This window comes from Prunus mume, linkage group LG3 (genome assembly GCF_029339155.1).
Source record: "Prunus mume cultivar Tortuosa linkage group LG3, ASM2933915v1, whole genome shotgun sequence".
Classification (NCBI taxonomy): domain Eukaryota; kingdom Viridiplantae; phylum Streptophyta; class Magnoliopsida; order Rosales; family Rosaceae; genus Prunus; species Prunus mume.
The window spans coordinates 20,095,986-20,114,937 of NC_142700.1; the positions used below are offsets into that span (position 1 = coordinate 20,095,986).

Genomic DNA, 18,952 nt, shown 5'->3' on the forward strand with positions numbered 1-18,952 from the left:
TGGACTCCTGACAAATTTGTAGATTTAATGTATTTATATGATGACCAGCATTTATTTTTCACTATTCAGAAAGTTAGGTTAGAAACTTATCTTAGTTTGAATACCGGACAAAAAATTATGTATGTGCATCGTGTTGAGTGATAGAACAGTTCAATTAAAAATAAGTTACGTACTCAAATTTGATTATTAATTTTTATATTTTTTAACTGCATTGTTCTCATACATTAAAAAAAGAAAATAAGCATGAAAATTTCTTAGTTTGTTTGGGAGGAAAAAAAAATTTCTTATTTTTTGATGACCAAAAAAAAAAAAAATCTCTTATTTGAAGTTTGTTTAGTGTGAAAATTGACTACCAAAAGGGTGGTCTTCTAGGAATACTTTTAACCCACGCTTTTGAGAGTATGCTCAATTTGATTGATGGGTTTTGTTTGGTAGCGTAGAAAAGGGAGAGAAAAGTCAAGTAATGCTCTTGGCTATACCTTGGGATATATTGATATATAAGATCTGGTTACATGCCTTGTTCTGTCTTCCTGCTGAAGGGTCTCATTCTCAGGGATGCCATGTGGGGAGCAGAGATGAATTGCACTTGACAATATAAATGGGAGACAGAGGACTTTGCTTTTCTCAGGAGAATCAACTTCTTCAGGTAATTACAGCTTGACTGCTTTGATGTAAGAGAAAATCAGGAAGACTTTGAACATCTGTGCAAAAGGGTTTTGCATTTCCCTCCGAAAAAGCTCAGATTTTAGGTACAAGGAAAGTGATCAATCTTTCAGCAGGGAAAAAAAAAAATTCAGCAGCAAGTGAAAGTTTGCAACTTGTTTTTCTTTTCCTTTTCCCTCTAAAATCCACTTTTGCAACATTTTGGTGTCAATCTATTTTTCTCTTGCTAGTTTGGTTTGTGTTCTTATGTTCATAGATCTTGGTTTTCTAAGTTTCTGTGGGGTGATATAGAATCATTCAATTTGCTTTTTGTGCTTTTTGGTTCCCATTTCATGGATATGGATGAAATGGCTAAGAGTGAAGTACTCAATTCCTCGTTGTGTTTTTCTAGACCTTCACTGCTTTTTGCTGTCCTAATTCCTTCACTGCTTTGTATTGCTGTCCTAATTCCTTCTTTAGGTTTCATTTGCTTTCCGAGCTTTGAGTTCTTCCCTCTCCTTCTTACAATTTCAATTTTGATCCTGTCAACCATTTTTGTCCTCACAAACACAAATAAAAAGGTGATTTTGGATGAGAAACCAGTTGGGAATCTTCTCTGTGGCCAAGAAAACCTTCTGCATGATGGAGAGGGAATTAGAGAGCAGCTAGTTCAAGAAGTAGAAGATCAAAATGAGGTAGGGCATGAACTGCTTCCAACTGTGGAAACTGTCACACAAACTGCCCAGCAAAGTGAAAATGTTACAAATTATGACTACCAAGTTGAACATTCTGATGTTCCATCAGAGAGTGATGAACAATCAGTGCCAAGTGAGAATTTTGAGCTCAATTGGATGTGTTGTAACAATTTGGGTCCAAAAGTTGAGATATCTGATGGTTGTTCAGTCTCTGATGATGATGATGATGATAGCCTCATTGAGATCAATCTTCCAGCAAGTGAGCCAAAGGAAAAGCTGCAGTCAAATTTGCCAGACTCCATTTTCAGGCAACAAGGTTTAAGAGAGCACTTGGCAGATATCAATGAGGTGAATGAGGAAGACAACTTGATTGAGATTGACATTTCCATGGGCTCTATCAAGTGTCCAAGGTTTGAGATTGAAGCATGAGTTGTAAATAATTCAAGAGGTCAATAATTTTGGATACTTTGATCTATGAGTTTGCAGTTAGAAACTAGGGTTAGGATTTAGGCTAAAGTTTCACCATCTGAATTATCTTCCTTAACAAATTTATGTTTTTTTTATATTGAAAATATATCTTGGTATTTATTTGTCTTCAGTTTCATAAGCACTGTGCTTTAAATGATACATAAAGTGGCATGGCAAATTGGTAGCCCCATTCCTCATTTTTCTTTAGGATAACCCTACCAATAATACCTCATTTTTGGCTTGAACCTGAATCTTTGAATTATTTTTTATTCAAGCAATATCCACTCAGATGACGAGGAGGGAAAAATCGAACACATAATCTCAATCGCAAAACCACACCACATGAACATTCATAGGCCTTTTTCATGTACAATCCAAAGTTATGGGGTAAATTGAGTTTGGGCCTATACTTCACGCAGCACCACCATCTCCAACTCTGAGTTGAAGCTGTGTTTTTGCAATTTCTCATCGAACTACATTTCACGAATGTTTTAATTACTTTTATTCAATTCTTGAGTAAAGTGATGATTGGAGTTGTGTATTTGCAATTTCTACTTAAATTTTATCCAAGGACGTGGTTTAGGGAGTTCATTGTAGATGCTCTTATGACTAGCCTATTTGAAGTTTAAAATGCATAAGAAGGTCGAAACTTGCAAGGATAGGCATATTAATACGACTCGAACAAACCTAGTTTGGTTTTTCAATTGTCTTGCAAAAACGTGTCAAGATCTGAAAAACTCAAGTGATCTTGATGTCTCAAAGGGAGATGTTAAATATAAAGTGCTACATTTAGATTTGATGGCTTATATGACAATTTGATACTTTATAAATTTTTTAAGTTTACATGAAATATCAAAGAGTTTTTCTATTTAAACCCCGTTTTTCTCTTTATTCACCCCATGTTTTAAGTTCATTTCAACTTCTAATTCAAATTTTCACAATTTCTAAGAAAACCCCACTATCATCCCAAACTACCCTTAAATACACACCCAACAGAAGAATTTTTTTTTTTAAAACTCATCAACTCACACCCCACACCTCACATCCCGCTATCTTGCCCCTCACCACTCTAAGTTCACCTCAATATCACATTACTTAAAGAGATAAAGACACTGTTGTCAAAATCAATTGACGACCTACAAGCCACTATTTGCGTACCATATTTAGGGTTTGTGAAGAAAAGATGAGAGTGTAGTAGGTTTCTTAGATTGAAAGAAAAGAGTAATTTGGCAATAAAGTGTAGTGGAGTTTATGTTTTTGTGTTTTTCTAAAATTTAATATGAAGAGTAGTAGAGTGTGTGTATAGATGTATTAGGATTAAATATCAAATTGGATGATTTTTATGTCTTTTTACATAATAATAAAACTTAAAAGCTTAATGATTTAAGTATTGGGGTGAACAAAGAAAAATATAGGGTTTAAATAAAAAAATCTTTTATTATACTTTAAAATGTAAACAGGACATATATGAGAATAAAACATTAAAATAATAGTGGGGCTCAATGTTACAAATTATTAAAACAATATTTGGAATCAAGTTATATGAGATGTTCCTTAAAATTCATGTAAGATTCGATTATTCAGTTGGAGAAAGTTTTCTCATTCAATTCTTATTATTTTATATCTATATGAGCAATTTAACACATTGGTCGAAAATGCTAGTAATTGTGTTGTAGAAAATCTTTAAAAGTCCACACTTTGTGAAACAAGTTAACTTCCAAAGGGAGCGAGCATCTCCATAGCTTTGCTAATGTGATTGTGCTTAACATTTACGATCATGTTCATCATCAACCCACCATCTAAGTTTTGCATTAAATATGCGTAAGTATTCCTTTTATTTATTTTATTTGGTTATTTTACTCTTAACACTAAATTTATCCAGTTTGCATTACAAAATTTCCTGCTGAGGGTAGTGGGCCCCACAGGCGCGACGAGTACCACCTCCAACTAAACGAATATCAAACAGCAGCCGTCGATTTGCCGTGTGCCATCTTAAACCAGATCTGGGCCGTGGATGCACTCCCGCAAATCGAACTTCGTTCTCACGTCTGACACACAAATCCGACGAGGCAGTTAACTGCATTTTAAATCCGGATTTGGAATCCGGACTATATAAATCCGAAGCATAATGAAAATTAAAAAAATGAAAAATAAAAAACGAACACGAAGCATATTGTTTTATTAGAGAGAGAGAGCCAAGCACTGAGAGTGGGACTCGAAGACTTTTTTTTCTAAGCTCCAAATCAACCAACAAAATTCAAATCTCTGTAAGTTTCGTACCCTAAACTATTTTTATTGAATTGCAATTGTCAATTGTTGCTTCTTTTTTCTGTTGTAGAATTTTTGTAAAAATATTTGTGGTGATTTATTTGGGCATAATTGTGGTGCAGAGCTTAGGGTTTCCAAATGTTTGTTGCAGCTCTCAAACTTTGTGAATTCTTGGTTCGTTTCTACTGATTACTGTGCAAAATTGTTCCTCTTTTTCATGGCTCTGTTTGGTTGCCGAGAAAGTTGCAAAATGAAGTGTGATTTGTAGTTTTGAATTTCGCGTATTTTGACCCAAACTGATCTTAGTATAGTTCCTTTGCTTTAAAAATAAATTAAAAAAAAAAAAACCTTAACATGGCTTTGTGAAGCTGAGGCTTAGTTAAAGCAGTATAGAAGCTAAAGATTTGAAATTTGTTTCGCTTACGTTTTATCTTAGCTTTCTCAGCAAACGAAGGGAAAGATTTTTGGTGCTTATTTGGAATGCTTTTGTATTAAGTTTCAAAATTTTAAATTATATTTGATTTTTATCCTTTTGGGATCTGTGAAAGTTATGGACTTTGTTCAGCAGATGTAGTAAGGGCTTTCAGTGTTGTGGGGACTGTTATTGTTTACTCCCCATGCCTATTTCTCCGAAATTCGATTATTGTCCTTTGGAATGTTATTTGTCAGCTAAAAGTGAGCTTTATTTGCGGCATTTTGAAATGTAATGCATTTTATTTGAATACTTCTCCAAACGGATTGCATTCTCTTTGTTTGAAAGAATAGTAGTAACCCCTTAAATTTCTATGAGAGGTCTTTTTATTTTTATGGTAATTTCTTGCTCAGTGATACATGTGCTAAGTAAATACTACATTTGTTTCAGGAGATAGTTATCTGATAAACTTTGGGACAAAGAATCTGCTTTAGATTAACTGAGAGTGGCTTGATCATGGGTGAGGAAGACACGGTGACCAATGGCACTGAAACAGTCGCGAATGGGACTAGCCAGTCAGGGAAAACCAGTGAAGATGTGACTGATAAAAAAGGGAAGGAAAATGTCGGGGTAAAGGAAATGGATGTAGATAAGAAAGGTGACAAAAAAGCTGAAGTCGAGAAAATGGATGAAGACCTAGAGGCCAATGGATGCAAAGATGAAAAATTGAAAGAAGAAACAAAGGAATCCAAAGTTGAGGAAAAGAAAGAAGAAAATGGTCCGAATGAAGTCAAGATAGGTGATGAGAATGCTGAAGTTGAAAAAATGGATGAAGACCTAGAGGCTGATGGAAGCAGAGATGAAAAATTGAAAGAAGAAAAAGAGGAACTTAAAGTGGAGGAAATGGAAGAGGAAACTGGTCCGAATGAAAAAAAGGAGACCGAAGGAAAGACTGAAGAAAAGAGGGAATTTGTAGTGGAGGAGGACAAGGTAAAGAAGGAAGAAGAGAAGGCAGAAGAGATGGAAGAAGAAAAAGAAGAAGATAAAGAAGAAGAAAAGGAAGAAGAGAAGGAAGAAGAGAAGGAAGAAGAGAAGGAAGAAGAGATGGAAGAAGAAAAGGAAGAAGAAAAGGAAGAAGAGAAGGAAGAAGCGAGGGCAAAAGAAGCTAAGGTGGAGAAAGGGTCGAGGAAGCGTGGAAAAGGAAAGAGTGTGGAGAAAACTAAAGAGAAGAAAAAGGAAGTGGCAGAAAAGAAGGAGCCAGAGCATAGGACTCCTGCTACTGATCGCCCTGTACGTGAGCGGAAATCAGTTGAAAGGCTGGTGGCATCTATTGAAAAAGATGCTGTCAGGGAATTCCAAATAGAAAAGGTCTTCTTTTTATTTGTTTTGTGGCCTAAAGATATCAGTTTCAGTTATCTATTGCTGAGGATTATTTTGCTTATAGTCTTACCTTTAACATTGTAGGGGCGCGGTACACCATTGAAAGACATACCTAATGGTATGGCTTCTGCCCTATTGTTCTGTTATTTTTACGCTACTGTTCATAAACGTCACTGTGGTTTTCTCTGTCAAAGTTAATCTTGTACAAGTTCTAATTTGTTTTGACATGATATGAAATCCAGTTACCTGTTAGCCTTCTGTTCATTTTTACTGATCAAGTCATTCAATAGGACTATGAAGGGGTCGGAGCTGTTAGGAATATATTTTCTTGTTTTGTATGCTGTGTGGGGTCTGGTGTTAATGAAGCTGGAATATGAACTATATGATATTCTAAATATTACTAGTGCCCCTTATTATGCCGTTCAAGCATAGAAGTTGTGTTGGAGGTAAGTGGCAGCCCTTTAAAAGTTTTTTTGAAGGCGTGACAGGGAGGGCTCTAAGGCCCAAGCCCTAATTTGGAATATGATGATGTTAGGCGTACATGGGATCTTGGGTAATTGGTTTTTATTGAGTTCAGTCAATATGGGGTATTGTTGTATGGTCTTTACTGCAGTAGCCAAGATTCCATTATGTATATAGTTTGTCTATTGGGTAAATATATAGTCCTATAATAACTAATGTTACTAAGTGTGGTGATTCATGTAGTGGGTAAATACATGGTCCTTTAATAATTAATTTTGGTTCAATGCATCCATGGCCTCAACGTGTAGGTAGAAGTCACAAATCACATTTAGTAGCCAGCCTAGTAGAGCTCTATATAAGGCTTGTGAACCCTTTTTGCTTTCAAAGAAATGAATGAATTTAGAGATTTTCCAGCAAGCACACGTTTCTCTTTAGGATTGTCTGATGCAACCTGACCCTAGGTGTGATGCCTTGGGCCTCTAAGAGTGATTCCTAGAATCTTACTGGTCTGATGCTAGTAGTTTCTATCCTTGCTTTGCTTACTTAAGGTTCCAGCGTTTTCTTATCTACCAACAATTTACAGCAACCAAAAGCCTAAAATAGCATTTATGGTGTGATGCTAGTAGTTTCTATCCTTGCCTTGCTCTCTTAAAATTACAGCTTTTCCTTATCTACCAACAATTTACAGCAACCAAAAGCCCAAAAGAGCATTTCCACATTTTTTCTTTTCTTTCTTGCTGTATCAAGTTGTTCAAATCATGTCAAAATATGAAAAGTTAGAGTGAGGCTGGAGTAAGGAGATTGTGACTACTACACCTGCGTTTAATTCTTTCATTTATAATAATGGAAATTTCATGTGCAGGTATTGGCAATTATACTTTTCTGTCTTGTTATAGATTCAGTTTTCTATGTTAATATCTAAGTGCCTTTTCCTGTTTATCCAGTTTTGCTTGGAAGAAATCCATATAGAACCCTTTCAAGTGATGTTTAGCATGAAAATGATTATTTGATAGAACAATGTCTCTTCCTTAGCCTTTTGGTTTCTCTACACCAATGCGTGAGACTAAATTGTTGTTGCTTTGATTCACAAGATCATAGTCTTACAATTTAAGAGTTGTTGAAGGTTCTTTACATTCAAATATATGGCAATGCAAACTTATGATGTTTGCCTTGTTCAAATTGTTCAGTGGCTTTCAAGTTGTCAAGAAGGAAAATGGATGATAGCTTAAAACTACTTCATACAATTCTTTTTGGAAGGAGAGGGAAGGTAATTCATTACTGTCAACTTCTTATTTGTTCTGTTGGATTACTTTTTCCACCACCCTACTAGGTAACGAGAATGTGTTGAGGATTCATATACAAAGTATATACTACAAAATTAAACTACACGTATAAAAGCTCTTGGAAGATTCTAAAGCTAGTATTTCCTCATATGTGACTTTCATTTAATTTTGCAGGCACTTGAGGTCAAGAGTAATATATCCAGATTTTCTGGTTTTGTCTGGCGTGGAAATGAGGTAAAGGGATGCATAATGAAGAAACAAAATTAGATTTTCTTCTTGCATTTAAAATATCTTTGTATGGCATGTTTTAGTGCTTTTAGGAATAGTTTGTTATCACTCTATGTTGTCATTGTTGCAGGACAAGCAAAAGACTAAAGTAAAAGAGAAATTTGACAAGTGTAATAAAGAGAAGTTGTTGGAATTCTGTGATCTGCTCAACTTACCAATTTCCAAAGCTACTACTAGGAAGGTTTGTTAACATTCTGCTGCTGCTTCTGCTACCTGTTTCATTGGAATTTTGTCCCTGTCTTTCCATTTAATATGGTGAACCTTTTACTAAATTCACTACCTGACTGAAGTAGTGACTTTCTCACTGGTTGGAATGTTTCTTGATAGTTAATTAATTGACATTATGCACATTGTTCAATTTATACATAACTGCCTGCTCTGTGTTTCTATTCATATTTGCTCAAGAAGTGATAATCTAACCGTGAGTGGACCTACAGATGCAACAGTTGATCTGTTTTGCTTTATCTAGAAAAAAAGAAAAGAAAAAAAGAGGTGATGCATCCTGGGATTATCTGGAACACTGGTTTTGGTTTTCATTTGAGAGCAGAGGAGGCATATCAGAAATGAATTTTTAGCTCAATTTTAAAAACTAATTTTGGTATTGTCAAACTTGGAAGTGCAATTGCTTAAATGAGCTAAAAATACAAATGCAGGAGGATATAGTTGCAAAGCTGATAGACTTTTTGGTGTCCCCTTATGCCACAACCACTTCGCTCCTTGCAGAAAAAGAGGTTTATTTACTTAACTGCAAATATTTCCCCTTCGAGAGAATTGTTTTCTTGCACAGTAGGTTCACAAATTTTCATTTCCTGCTGAAATATCAGTCAAGTAAGGGCAAAAAGCGCAAGAGGGCAACTAAAGGAAGTTCATCAACATCTGGGGGCACAAATTCAAAGCGCTCAGCAAAGGTATTATTTTCTCATCCTGTAATCTCATAAGCAAAGTTGTGATTTGAGTATTAGTATTAGCATCGTAACCTAATTGGTGCTTCATTTTTTGTGCTGTCTTATTGTAACTATAAAAGATTCTACCTAAAGTCAGCAAAAGTAGGCCTTTTTTTTTCTTCCGGTTCGTATATATCTTTTGCATTTGGACAAGACTTTTTCTTTCCATTTTGGTGAATCTTGTGTCTTCTGGTGAACATTATTTGTTCCTTTGCCAAACTTGGTAGAGTGTCTTAGGGGTCCATTATTCCATGGCCTCAGCTGTGGGTAGAATGTGGCATCATTCTTTCAATATATGTGCCATTTCTTTGTTTAGCATTGGTGGATCTTAAGATTAGGACATATATACACTGTTTCTGAAGGCTTTTGTAGTCATGGTGATTTTTACTGTAATTGCACCTTCAGAGGAGAGATTTAAAGTAGTGTAAGAGTTTAACTAAAGAAGAAACATGCATGTGTACCTGTATAAGATTTTTTCTCTTGAATCCGTTTAGAGGGCTTCATACCCTTGATTGCTGTTTTTCTTATTTATTTGTAAAAAATTAATTTCTCTTGTAATTTTCCAGAATCGTAGAAAGAATGACGATGATTCAAAATTGGACGACAAGAGTGCAGCAGACACAGAAGATGAATCAGAAGAAGATGAGAAAGAAGATGAAGAAAATGTTGAGGAGGAAAACGAAAATGGTGTTCATGAAAACTCTGAGGATGAGACACCTGAGCATTCAGAAAGTGAGGAGAAACTTGATTCTTCAGATGATAGTGAAGAAGTGGAAAAGCAAAAGCCAAGGCGAAAATCATCATCCAGAAAGAAGGGTTCTTCTGCTAAAGCTCAAACTAAAAAAGCCACAGGTTCTGCTAAATCTACTCCACCACCTACTAAATCACCAAAGAAGTCATCATCAAAACGCACTCCGGTGGATGATGACAGCGATACGAGTCCAAAGGCATCCTCAAGGAAGAAGAAAAATGAGAAAGTCTCAAAAGTGCCAACTCCAACAAAATCTGCCTCAAAGGAAAAGCCTGGTACAAATCAAAATCTCTCCTTCACTTTAGTTTTATTATTGTTGTTATCATCAACATCTTATATATTTTTGGTATTAACTTTTTAAAGTACTTGTATACCTTTGTTGTGTTTTCGTCTATTTACGTATTAACGGAAAATGGTTTATCTGGTCAATTTTTTTATAACAATTTGATAACTTTATTGTTGAATACGTATGATTTTTATAAGCAATTGACTCTTGTGAATTCTTTCGTTATAGAGCACGAATTAGAGCTTTCTTCTGCCGCTTCATTCTAGTCAATATTACCAACTGTTTTTGTTATTTGAAGGGAAAAAGGTTGCTAAAGGGAAGGACAAGACCAAGGAGGAAAAATTGAGGCCAAGTGACGACAAATTGAGAGATGCAATATGTCAAATTCTCAAAGAGGTTGACTTTAATACGGTAAGCATAGAGTGTCAATATTGTCTACCAAAGTTGTAGTGGCATATTCTTGAATAAGCTGGTGAACATGGTTGTAAGGCGTGCTTACATGGTAAATACTGAGAACATTATAAATGTCAGAAATTAAAATGGAAGGTATCTGAAACAATTAGATTTCATGTTTATTTTACCATGGCATGTGTTAAGTAATGGTTTTTCTCATCCCACTGATGAGTTGTATTTTCTTGCAGGCTACTTTCACCGACATTCTGAAGCAACTTGGTGTGCATTCTCGTTATTGTTTTATTTAAATTTAAGACTATTTTTCTTTTGAACTTTTCTGATATCTAATCGTTACTAGTTTGGCCTTGGCTTCTAAATGGTTCTTTTCAAAGAAATTTTGTAATATTTGTCCATGCTTTATTGATCTAGTAATTTGGTTAGAAACCTGGTGGAAATGATATGATATTTTACATTAAAGTAGTGTTTGATTAAACCAAAACTCATCTTCAGGTTTTCTTATTGGGTGCCTTACTACCTGATATTGTCCTTTTACAGCACGGCAATTTGATACAGATCTCAGCCCGAGAAAGTCATCCATAAAGCTCATGATCCAGGAAGAGCTTACGAAACTAGCTGATGAGGCAGATGAAGAAGACGAAGAAGGGGGCCCGGAGAAAGATGAAACCGAGTCTGCCGGGCAAGAGGTGGAAGCCTGACCAGTAAGAAGGGTTATGACTGCATGGACGTAGTATAGGCCCTTTGTTTATGCCTTTTGTTTTCATAACTTATCTTAATCCTGCATGTACTATTTAGTCTGTCACAGTAAGCTGGCTGTAATTCGTTGTTGGTGCTCTGTTTGCTGGAAAGTAGACTAGTAAATTAAAACCAGTGGATGCGGAATTACCCCCGGTTTCTGCTGCCATGCAGGAAGGCAGTTTGTTATGTACACATTAACATAATTTGTAGCAATTTTACTATCTAATATAACCAGCCTTTTTCTGGATGACCATGAGTTGCCCCTTAATTCACTGCTTTCTTTCACATCCTGGTTGTCTGATTTTTTATTTATTATTTATTTTATTATTATTATTATTATTTTTCTGAGCATCATTTGTGATCTGTGTACTCTATTTACCACCGTGCCAGGTTTCCTTGCAGTAACTAAACAAATATAGAAGGAAATGAATGAGAACTTGTCACAATTGGTAAGTTTTCTCAGGTATTCTTCGGCGATAACTTTTGATGGCAAAAAGTTTTGGGTGTGGTTTTATCGTCACATGGCGTTACTAATTCATATGCCAGAAAATTTCTCATTTAGTAGTTGTAGAAAATATGTAATATATAGTAGAAGAAAGCATCTTAAGCCTTATGATTTTGGGTTTGCATCAACTCATACATTTGACGGATTCTTTTTGTTCTTCGGCACAAAAGTTCGTCTGTTTTTTTTTAAATTTCTTGCATTTCTTTTTCCGTTCTTGGGCTAACTGGGTTCACCATCTGATGGCCCCTCTCCTGCTCCCTTTTCCCCCTATTTGGGACAGAAACCTGACCCTTCTATTCTATTTCACCACTTTAGGTGGCATCTTGAGGCCATATGAACATGCATGTGAATAATTCAGAACTAGGCTGCAACTAAATCGGGAACCGTTGCTTTACCCCATTATTTGCCTATTCTTTTTAATCACAATCAGTGTCCCAATGATTCTTGAATTGGCTAATTTTTTGTAAGGATGATTTCGTTATCAAATCTTAAGTTCAAATAGTGTATTTTTTATTTTGCCATTTTCCCAGACTTTCCATTCCCCATCCTATATAGGTTGGATATTCCCCAGTTGTTTGTATTTGGCTTCTATTTTGACGATGAAAATTCTGGCACTGATTTTATTGGTTGCTAAAGAGAAAATGTGTTGCTGAGAAAAAAGGAAAAAAAAAAGGAAAAGAAGAACAAATGTACTGTAAATTTGTAGTAGTGATATATCGTCCAGCAGAAGACAAATTGCTCCACTTGTGAAGTGGAGCACTTCAACGTCCCATCATCAGAAAATAAACAAAGCATATAAGATAAGTAGTGGATGGCACATGATTTACTTACTAGTCGGGTTTAGACCACCGACTAATAATATTTTAAAGGCAATTTCAACATTAATTATTGTGTTAAGGATGTATTTGTTCGGATAATTATCTACACTTTGTGGGTTTGCTTCCCCACCCTGCGCCACTCCGTATCCGAATTTGAATTCTCATCTTTCTAATTTTGATTTCAAATAGAATATTGCTTGTATAAAAAAAATTGTCTAAACTTTTAATTTCACTGTCTCATGTGAAAAAAAATAAATTGTTAGTCAACGGGGTCTAGCCCCCAATGAAAAGGATTTCAATTTGCAAACTAAGGATCTCAGATTCGAACCACAATGACACATTAACGATGTGTATGAAAACCATCTTCCCTAATGTCACTTGCATCAGAAAAAATAAAAAGACTGTTACTATATGATTGTTAATCGTAATAGCTCTTGGATTTAACTTGTCGACTAACGAGCACATGATGAGACACATCAATTTATTATAATAATAAAAAATCACCGATCAATGTGTCACTTAAAAGAGTCATATATCGTGCGCATGCCTCAATTTCTAAAGATATTTCAGTTTCACTAAGTAGGTTTAACTAAGATTATTTTCAACCTTAGTGTCAAATAAGTAAAAGCAAAATTTGACAAAAAATATTGAGATCAAAACAATGGCAGCCCAAACACAAAGCATATTCTATAATGAAGGGTCGGCGGTTGTAATGAAGATTTTTAATGTGAAGGTTTTGGTATCATCTTTAGTAGCCTCCACAGTAAGTCAGTGTGGTGACCAACACCCCCACCAGAATTGAGGTTGATGCTTTGCCCAGTAAAACACAAATCAAACAGTATTTTATTGACAAAATGTATTTAATTTTAAACATTTGATTATCTTGTCCCTCTAAAAACTCTTTGGGACCATAAACTAATGTTTATTCTAAATTTTCATCAGTGTCATGATTGAAAGAGACAATTTCTGAATGAGCTACTTAGACTTAGAGGTGTCAAATGGGGATATGCTTGTGAAGCTGGAAGTCATTGAAGCCATAACGTAAAATAATAAACCATGTTATGAACTTTATGACGAAAACAAAAGCAATAAGTCATGTTTAAAAAAATAAGTGTTTGTTGAAAATTCTCTTGTTACATATTAACAATTTAAATTATGAATTATTTATATTGTTTTTGTTCGGCCGAAACTCAATGTGTCGTATGTTAAAGGAAGAAACGAAGGTAATATGAATGATTTTTTATTTTTCGAATTAAAGAGAGGATACGTTATAAGATGTTATTATATCATTTTGTGGGATCTGGATAGGACAAGTTTTCTTTCATCTTCTATTTAAATTTAGTGAAATTCAATTCAGTTCAATTTTAGACATCAAACGAGTTTAATATATTTTTTGGGTAATGATTTCACCACTCTAATTTTATCCACTTACATTCATTTTTTAATTATAAAATAGAATGTAAGTGGATAAAATTGGAGTGAGAAAATCACCACTCTATTTTTTTTTATTAAAATAAAAAAGCTTATAGTGTTTGGAAATGAACTTTTCTACAAAATATCATCAAATTTCACTGTGATATGACTCATATCCACACTCTAACAAACACTCATATTTTTTTAGTATTCTTTGTCATATTCAAACTATTGCCGCAAGCATGACATTTTATGGAAATAAAAACTTTCCAAAAAAAGTGAATCTATTGGCTCCTCACTCCACTCTCCCCCACTTTGCCACTTTGCTAGAAAAGTGCAAATAACACGTGTATAGATATTGTTTGCTCCCCTCTATAGATTTTTTTTAAAAAAAAAAATTAAAAGGGAAATGAGAAATACATTTTATTGTAACAATGGTCCCTCAAATAAGACACCTCTTTACTTTTTGTCCCTCAACTCATAAATTTGTTATAGTCATCCTTCATTTAGATATCGCATTGCAGCACTCGTCCTTCCGTCAATTCCGTTAAAATTAAGGGCAAATTGGGAAATTCATATCAAAATATAAGGGCAAATAAGACTTTTACCTAGTCACCACCTCATTCTACCCAAACCCAACAACAACTCTCTCTCTCTCTCTCTCTCTCTCTCTCTCTCCCAATGATCTTTTTGGGCTTTGTTCAGATTGTTCAATTGATTGAGATGACGAGGGGGTTGACGAACAAAGGGAGGAAGAAAATTAGAGAAGGAGAGAGTGGGTCGAGGTCGGAGTGGGTCTATGGGTGAGGGTGGGTCGGTGGCGAATCTATGCGGTTTGGTCTATGAAGGTTGGCTGGAGGAGAGAAAGGTGGTTGTTGGGGCTAGGCTATGCTTATTAAGAACCCATCACATGAAAAGACATATGTAGCCCTATTTTTCACGGAAAAGTTGACGGAGTTGACGGAAAGGACGAGTTCTGAAAGTCTAGACATAGTTAAAGCACCATCATAACAATTTTTGGAGATAAGGGACTAAAAGTAAAGTTGGGTCGGTCTTGAGAGACCATTGGTACTTTTTTTTTTTCCCAAACGTTAACGATTCATATTGGGCAACACCTTACTCACATTGAGGGTAAACAACTTGGGCAAAAAAGCAAGGTGTTGCTCAAAAGTAACTTCATATTTTGTGACTTAATTGTCGTAAAGTTTCTTGTTTAACTAACCTAAAAGTATTAAACACAGAATTTAACATTTATCTTTTTGGAAACCTCAAATCTATAAAATCAGAAGTGGTGATCGGTAAATGCATAATAGTGGTGGTGGTGGTAACAGTGCCATCATCTGTGATGTTGATGGGTGGGTTGCTAGTGGTAGGGCCACAAGGTTGGGGTGGGGGTGGTGATGGTGACAAAGGTGGAAGAGCTTGTGGTTGCAGTGGCGATGATGATAGGGTGGTGGTAGCGACGAAGGTGATATGGGTGGTGGTTGAGGTGCAAATGGTGGTGAGGGTGGTGTTAGTGGTAATGATAGTGCAAGAAGGTTGTGGTAGTCGAGGTCGTGGGGGTTGTACTGATGGTGATGGCTATGGAAAATGTTCGTGACAATGATAATGCATGTTCATGGCAGTGACATCCATGGCAATATGGTGGTAGTAGAGGTTGTGTTAATGACAGCATACATGGTAGTTTTCTTTTCTTAAAACTCACACTAGCTTGAAATTTAAAAAGATACCTAGTTTGTTAAATTTAACATTGGACTTTTATGACTCCAATTCTTGTAACATCCCACATCGACTAACGGAGAGGGGGTGATATGCCTTATATGTACATGCCCATCTCCATCTAACACGAGGCCTTTTGGGAGCTCATTGGCTTCGGAGTTATGGGAACTCCGAAGTTAAGCGAATTGGTGCATGTCAATTAAAAATTCTAACTTTTATTCAAATTGCAAGTGTCATCATCCATTTGTATGAGGAAATTTAAAAGTTCTAAGAGCATTTCCAATAGAGATGTCAAATACTAAAAATTAAATTTGAATTTGAAGGCTTACGTGGAAATTTAACATATAATAGAGTTTTACATTCCACCACACGTCAAATTAAAATATTATTTTATTACATTAGTGTTGATTTTTTTATTAACATTTCAGTTGGAGTGAGTCTGCTATATTTTTTTCTACATGCTAAAAATGTCACGTTGGATTTTACATCGCGCTTAGAGATGTTCTAAGGAGTTCAAATTGATAGAAATCAATGTTAAAAAATGTGTATAGTTTCTTATTTAGCTACTCTAAAAGTATAATAGATTTAAACAAAGAATTTAACATTTATATTTGTTTGGTGGTATCAGTGATGACAGTGGAATGGTGGTGGGGGTGGTGATGGTGGTGGAATGGTGGTGAGGGTGGGTAGTGGCAGAGATGGTGGTAGAGATATCGACGGCCAAGATTGTGATCGGGGTGGTATATATATGGCATGATTTACAATCCTCTATGCCTGCACAATTTAACAAACCTCATAAAATATGAATAAATATGTATATAATACAAGATACTGACCAAAGCGTTGTTGGAAAAAAAAACATAATTATCGGTGCGAAAATGAAGAGGTAAGTTTGCGCCCCACAAAAAGTTGAATATCTTTTGAAAAAGGAAATCCAGGTCAGACCAACCACGTGCCGGATACCAAACCCGCGGTCCAGATCATCCACCTCAACCCATCCAACGGCTGTATTTCCGTCGGTGCAAACTCAACTCTTATCGGCAAATAACGGTCCACATTCATCCACGTGACCATAAGATAGGCGTTATTAACGCCATGATCCAACGGACCCAACTCATTCGCTCCCAAACCAACCCCCCCATCTCTCTCTCTCTCTCTCATCCTAATTCCTCATAATTCAGCCAAAATTCAAACCCTTCCATTTTAAATTTTCATAATTTTCGGAATCTCATACTCCTCTTCTTCTTCTTCTTCTTCTTCCTCTGTCTCTCTTCTCACTGAATTTCAATTTCCATTTTTTTCCCTTAATTTCCAGGAATTCAAATTCTCAACAAAACAAAAAAAAATCCAAAATCCAAGTACTCACTCATTTCTTGCAAACTTGGAAGCTTCATTTTGCAATTCCTGGAAATTTCAGCTCGATTTGCAACTTCAAATTCTGGATTTTCTGATCGACGGCTTCAGCATGTGAAGTCAATTTCTGGATTTTTCTACCATAATTAGTAAAGGAAGTATTTTTTTTTATAAATTTTTTAAATTTGAATAAAAAAGAGAAGAGAAGAAGAGCTTCTTCAATGGCCGACTCGGACAACGACTCGGGCGGAGCGCACACGAAATCAAACAGCGAGCTATCGCCTCGGGAACAGGACCGGCTGCTGCCGATAGCGAACGTGAGCCGGATCATGAAGAAGGCGCTGCCGGCGAACGCGAAGATCTCCAAGGACGCGAAGGAGACGGTGCAGGAGTGCGTGTCGGAGTTCATAAGCTTCATCACCGGCGAGGCCTCGGACAAGTGCCAGAGGGAGAAGCGGAAGACGATCAACGGCGATGATTTGCTCTGGGCGATGACGACGTTAGGGTTCGAGGAGTACGTGGAGCCTCTCAAGGTTTATCTGCAGAGGTTCAGGGAGATGGAGGGGGAGAAGAGCAGCGTGGCGGCGCGTGACAAGGACGCGAGTGGAGGTGGCGGGAATGGTGGGGTTGGGTACGAGAGTGGTGGTGGGAGTGGAGGAGCAGGGGTATATTGGCAGCAGCAACAACAGCAGCAACAGCAGCAGCAGCATCAGCATCAGGGACACGTGTACGGTGGGAGCGGGTTTCATCAGATGGGTGTGAGTGGAGTTGGGTTGGGGAAGGGTGGGCCCGGATCTAACATGGGTAGACCCAGATAATTATAGTGGACTCTCTGCTCTCTGTGGCTAGTTGCTTTGGGTGTCCTTTTATAAATTATAATTTGATTGCTAATTAAAGTCTTTCTTAATTGAGGACAGTGTCTGTGTAGAACTCCTAGTTGTTACTTATTAGTGCTTTTGCTGAAGTGTTTTATTTTTATTTGTTACTAAAATAGTTTGTAATTTGGGATTATATAGAGAGAATAGAATTTGAGTAGATTGTGGTATAAATATTGTGATTTGAGTCAATCATATGAGTAGAGGAATTTTCTTTGGTTATACCCACTTTCCCTTGTTACTTTTTTTTCTTATCAATCAATCTGGAGCGATGGCTTCAAATCGAGATATCCTCCGACACTTCACTGAAAAGAGAAATACCACTAGAGCTCGTTAGTATGGCATTTTGCTCTCTTATTGGCAAAAATGATGACTTTGTTGACCATAAAATCAATGAGAAGTCTAGCAAGCCATCATAGCCCCACTAATTGTATTGGATTTGACACTAGGTTCAAGCTTATTCTGCCCTCTTTCTCTGGATAAGGGTGAGAGGGTGGAATTGGATGGCTAGACGGTCAACTATCATTTCAACTTCGACTAAAGTAGGAGGCCTGTTTTAGACACATACAAACAAACAAAAAAACCAGTATGAGCTTGTAGAACTATGGCCAACCAAACCAGTGAATCTAGATTGCCAATAGTGGAAAAATACTTTAATTTGCATATTATTGGTCTCAAATTCAGATTTTCATGGCACTTGGCAGTGAGTGTAAGAATTCCCTTCCCTCTTCCTAACTTTGGCCAAAAAAATAAAAATAAATAATGTTATAAATTATTCTCTCCGCATAACTTCATCAAGAAGGTACTTATGTGCATCGTCGAATTATCCTCAAACACTGACTTGAAATCTTAGAATCTGAGGCGTGTTCATGTTATAAAAATTATAGTTTTCCTTTTTCCGTAAAGCCAAATACAAAAACGTTATATTATAAATAACATATAAACAAATTGGAAAGCTTTTAAGGTACAATGAAACTGAAGAAAAACAAATTGATAGGTAAGTAAAAGCAAAATAAATTATAAGAAGGTGAGCTTAGTACGGTGAAACACGTCAAAGATGCTGTCCTAAAAGCCTTTGTAGCCTCCCAATGTGCAGATATCTTGGCAGTCTACAAAACTCCAAGATACGATCTCTTGTACACAAACTCAAGATCCGCTAGGAACACGTTCATGGACGGATATAGGTATCAAGTCACATAACCATTGTCTAAAATAATAATATAAGTAGAGAAAGTATAAAT

The 18,952-nt window shown here is 36.2% G+C and overlaps 2 protein-coding genes and 1 pseudogene across 5 annotated transcripts; all 3 read left to right on the forward strand.

Moving 5' to 3' along the window:
• Positions 1-464: 464 nt before the first annotated feature.
• LOC103326709 (uncharacterized) lies at positions 465-1,935 on the forward strand. The gene is made up of 2 exons (XM_089047639.1): positions 465-646; positions 1,224-1,935. Exons 1-2 carry the CDS (start codon positions 599-601, stop codon positions 1,764-1,766), a joined length of 591 nt encoding a protein of 196 aa, XP_088903765.1. The 5' UTR covers positions 465-598; the 3' UTR covers positions 1,767-1,935.
• Positions 1,936-3,789: 1,854 nt separating this feature from the next.
• Positions 3,790-11,275, forward strand: LOC103326708 (DEK domain-containing chromatin associated protein). Of its 3 annotated transcripts, XM_089047702.1 has the most exons (13): positions 3,951-4,072; positions 4,196-4,247; positions 4,936-5,853; positions 5,950-5,983; positions 7,515-7,594; positions 7,785-7,844; positions 7,969-8,079; positions 8,552-8,629; positions 8,723-8,806; positions 9,409-9,868; positions 10,178-10,290; positions 10,521-10,551; positions 10,828-11,275. In XM_089047702.1, the coding sequence occupies exons 3-13, from the start codon at positions 5,002-5,004 to the stop codon at positions 10,986-10,988; spliced, it is 2,064 nt and encodes a 687-aa protein (XP_088903828.1). In that variant the 5' UTR covers positions 3,951-4,072; positions 4,196-4,247; positions 4,936-5,001; the 3' UTR covers positions 10,989-11,275. The 3 variants fall into 3 exon arrangements, with proteins under 3 accessions (XP_088903826.1, XP_088903827.1, XP_088903828.1); XM_089047700.1 differs by lacking the exon at positions 4,196-4,247 and having other exon boundaries at positions 3,790-4,072; XM_089047701.1 differs by lacking the exon at positions 4,196-4,247 and having other exon boundaries at positions 3,933-4,072; positions 4,939-5,853.
• Positions 11,276-16,605: 5,330 nt separating this feature from the next.
• LOC103326707 (nuclear transcription factor Y subunit B-3 pseudogene) lies at positions 16,606-17,933 on the forward strand (annotated as a pseudogene). The gene has a single exon (XR_016125174.1). The product of XR_016125174.1 is annotated as a nuclear transcription factor Y subunit B-3 pseudogene (transcript).
• Positions 17,934-18,952: the final 1,019 nt, after the last annotated feature.

Bases quoted from the DNA above. Each gene is read 5' to 3' on its own strand.
- LOC103326709 (XM_089047639.1), top strand. From the start codon at position 599: ATGGGAGACAGAGGACTTTGCTTTTCTCAGGAGAATCAACTTCTTCAG. The intron at 647-1,223 runs GTAATTACAGCT...ACAAATAAAAAG, and splicing joins AGGAGAATCAACTTCTTCAG to GTGATTTTGGATGAGAAACC.
- LOC103326708 (XM_089047700.1), top strand. From the start codon at position 5,002: ATGGGTGAGGAAGACACGGTGACCAATGGCACTGAAACAGTCGCGAAT. The intron at 7,595-7,784 runs GTAATTCATTAC...TTAATTTTGCAG, and splicing joins TTTTTGGAAGGAGAGGGAAG to GCACTTGAGGTCAAGAGTAA. The intron at 7,845-7,968 runs GTAAAGGGATGC...TCATTGTTGCAG, and splicing joins TTGTCTGGCGTGGAAATGAG to GACAAGCAAAAGACTAAAGT.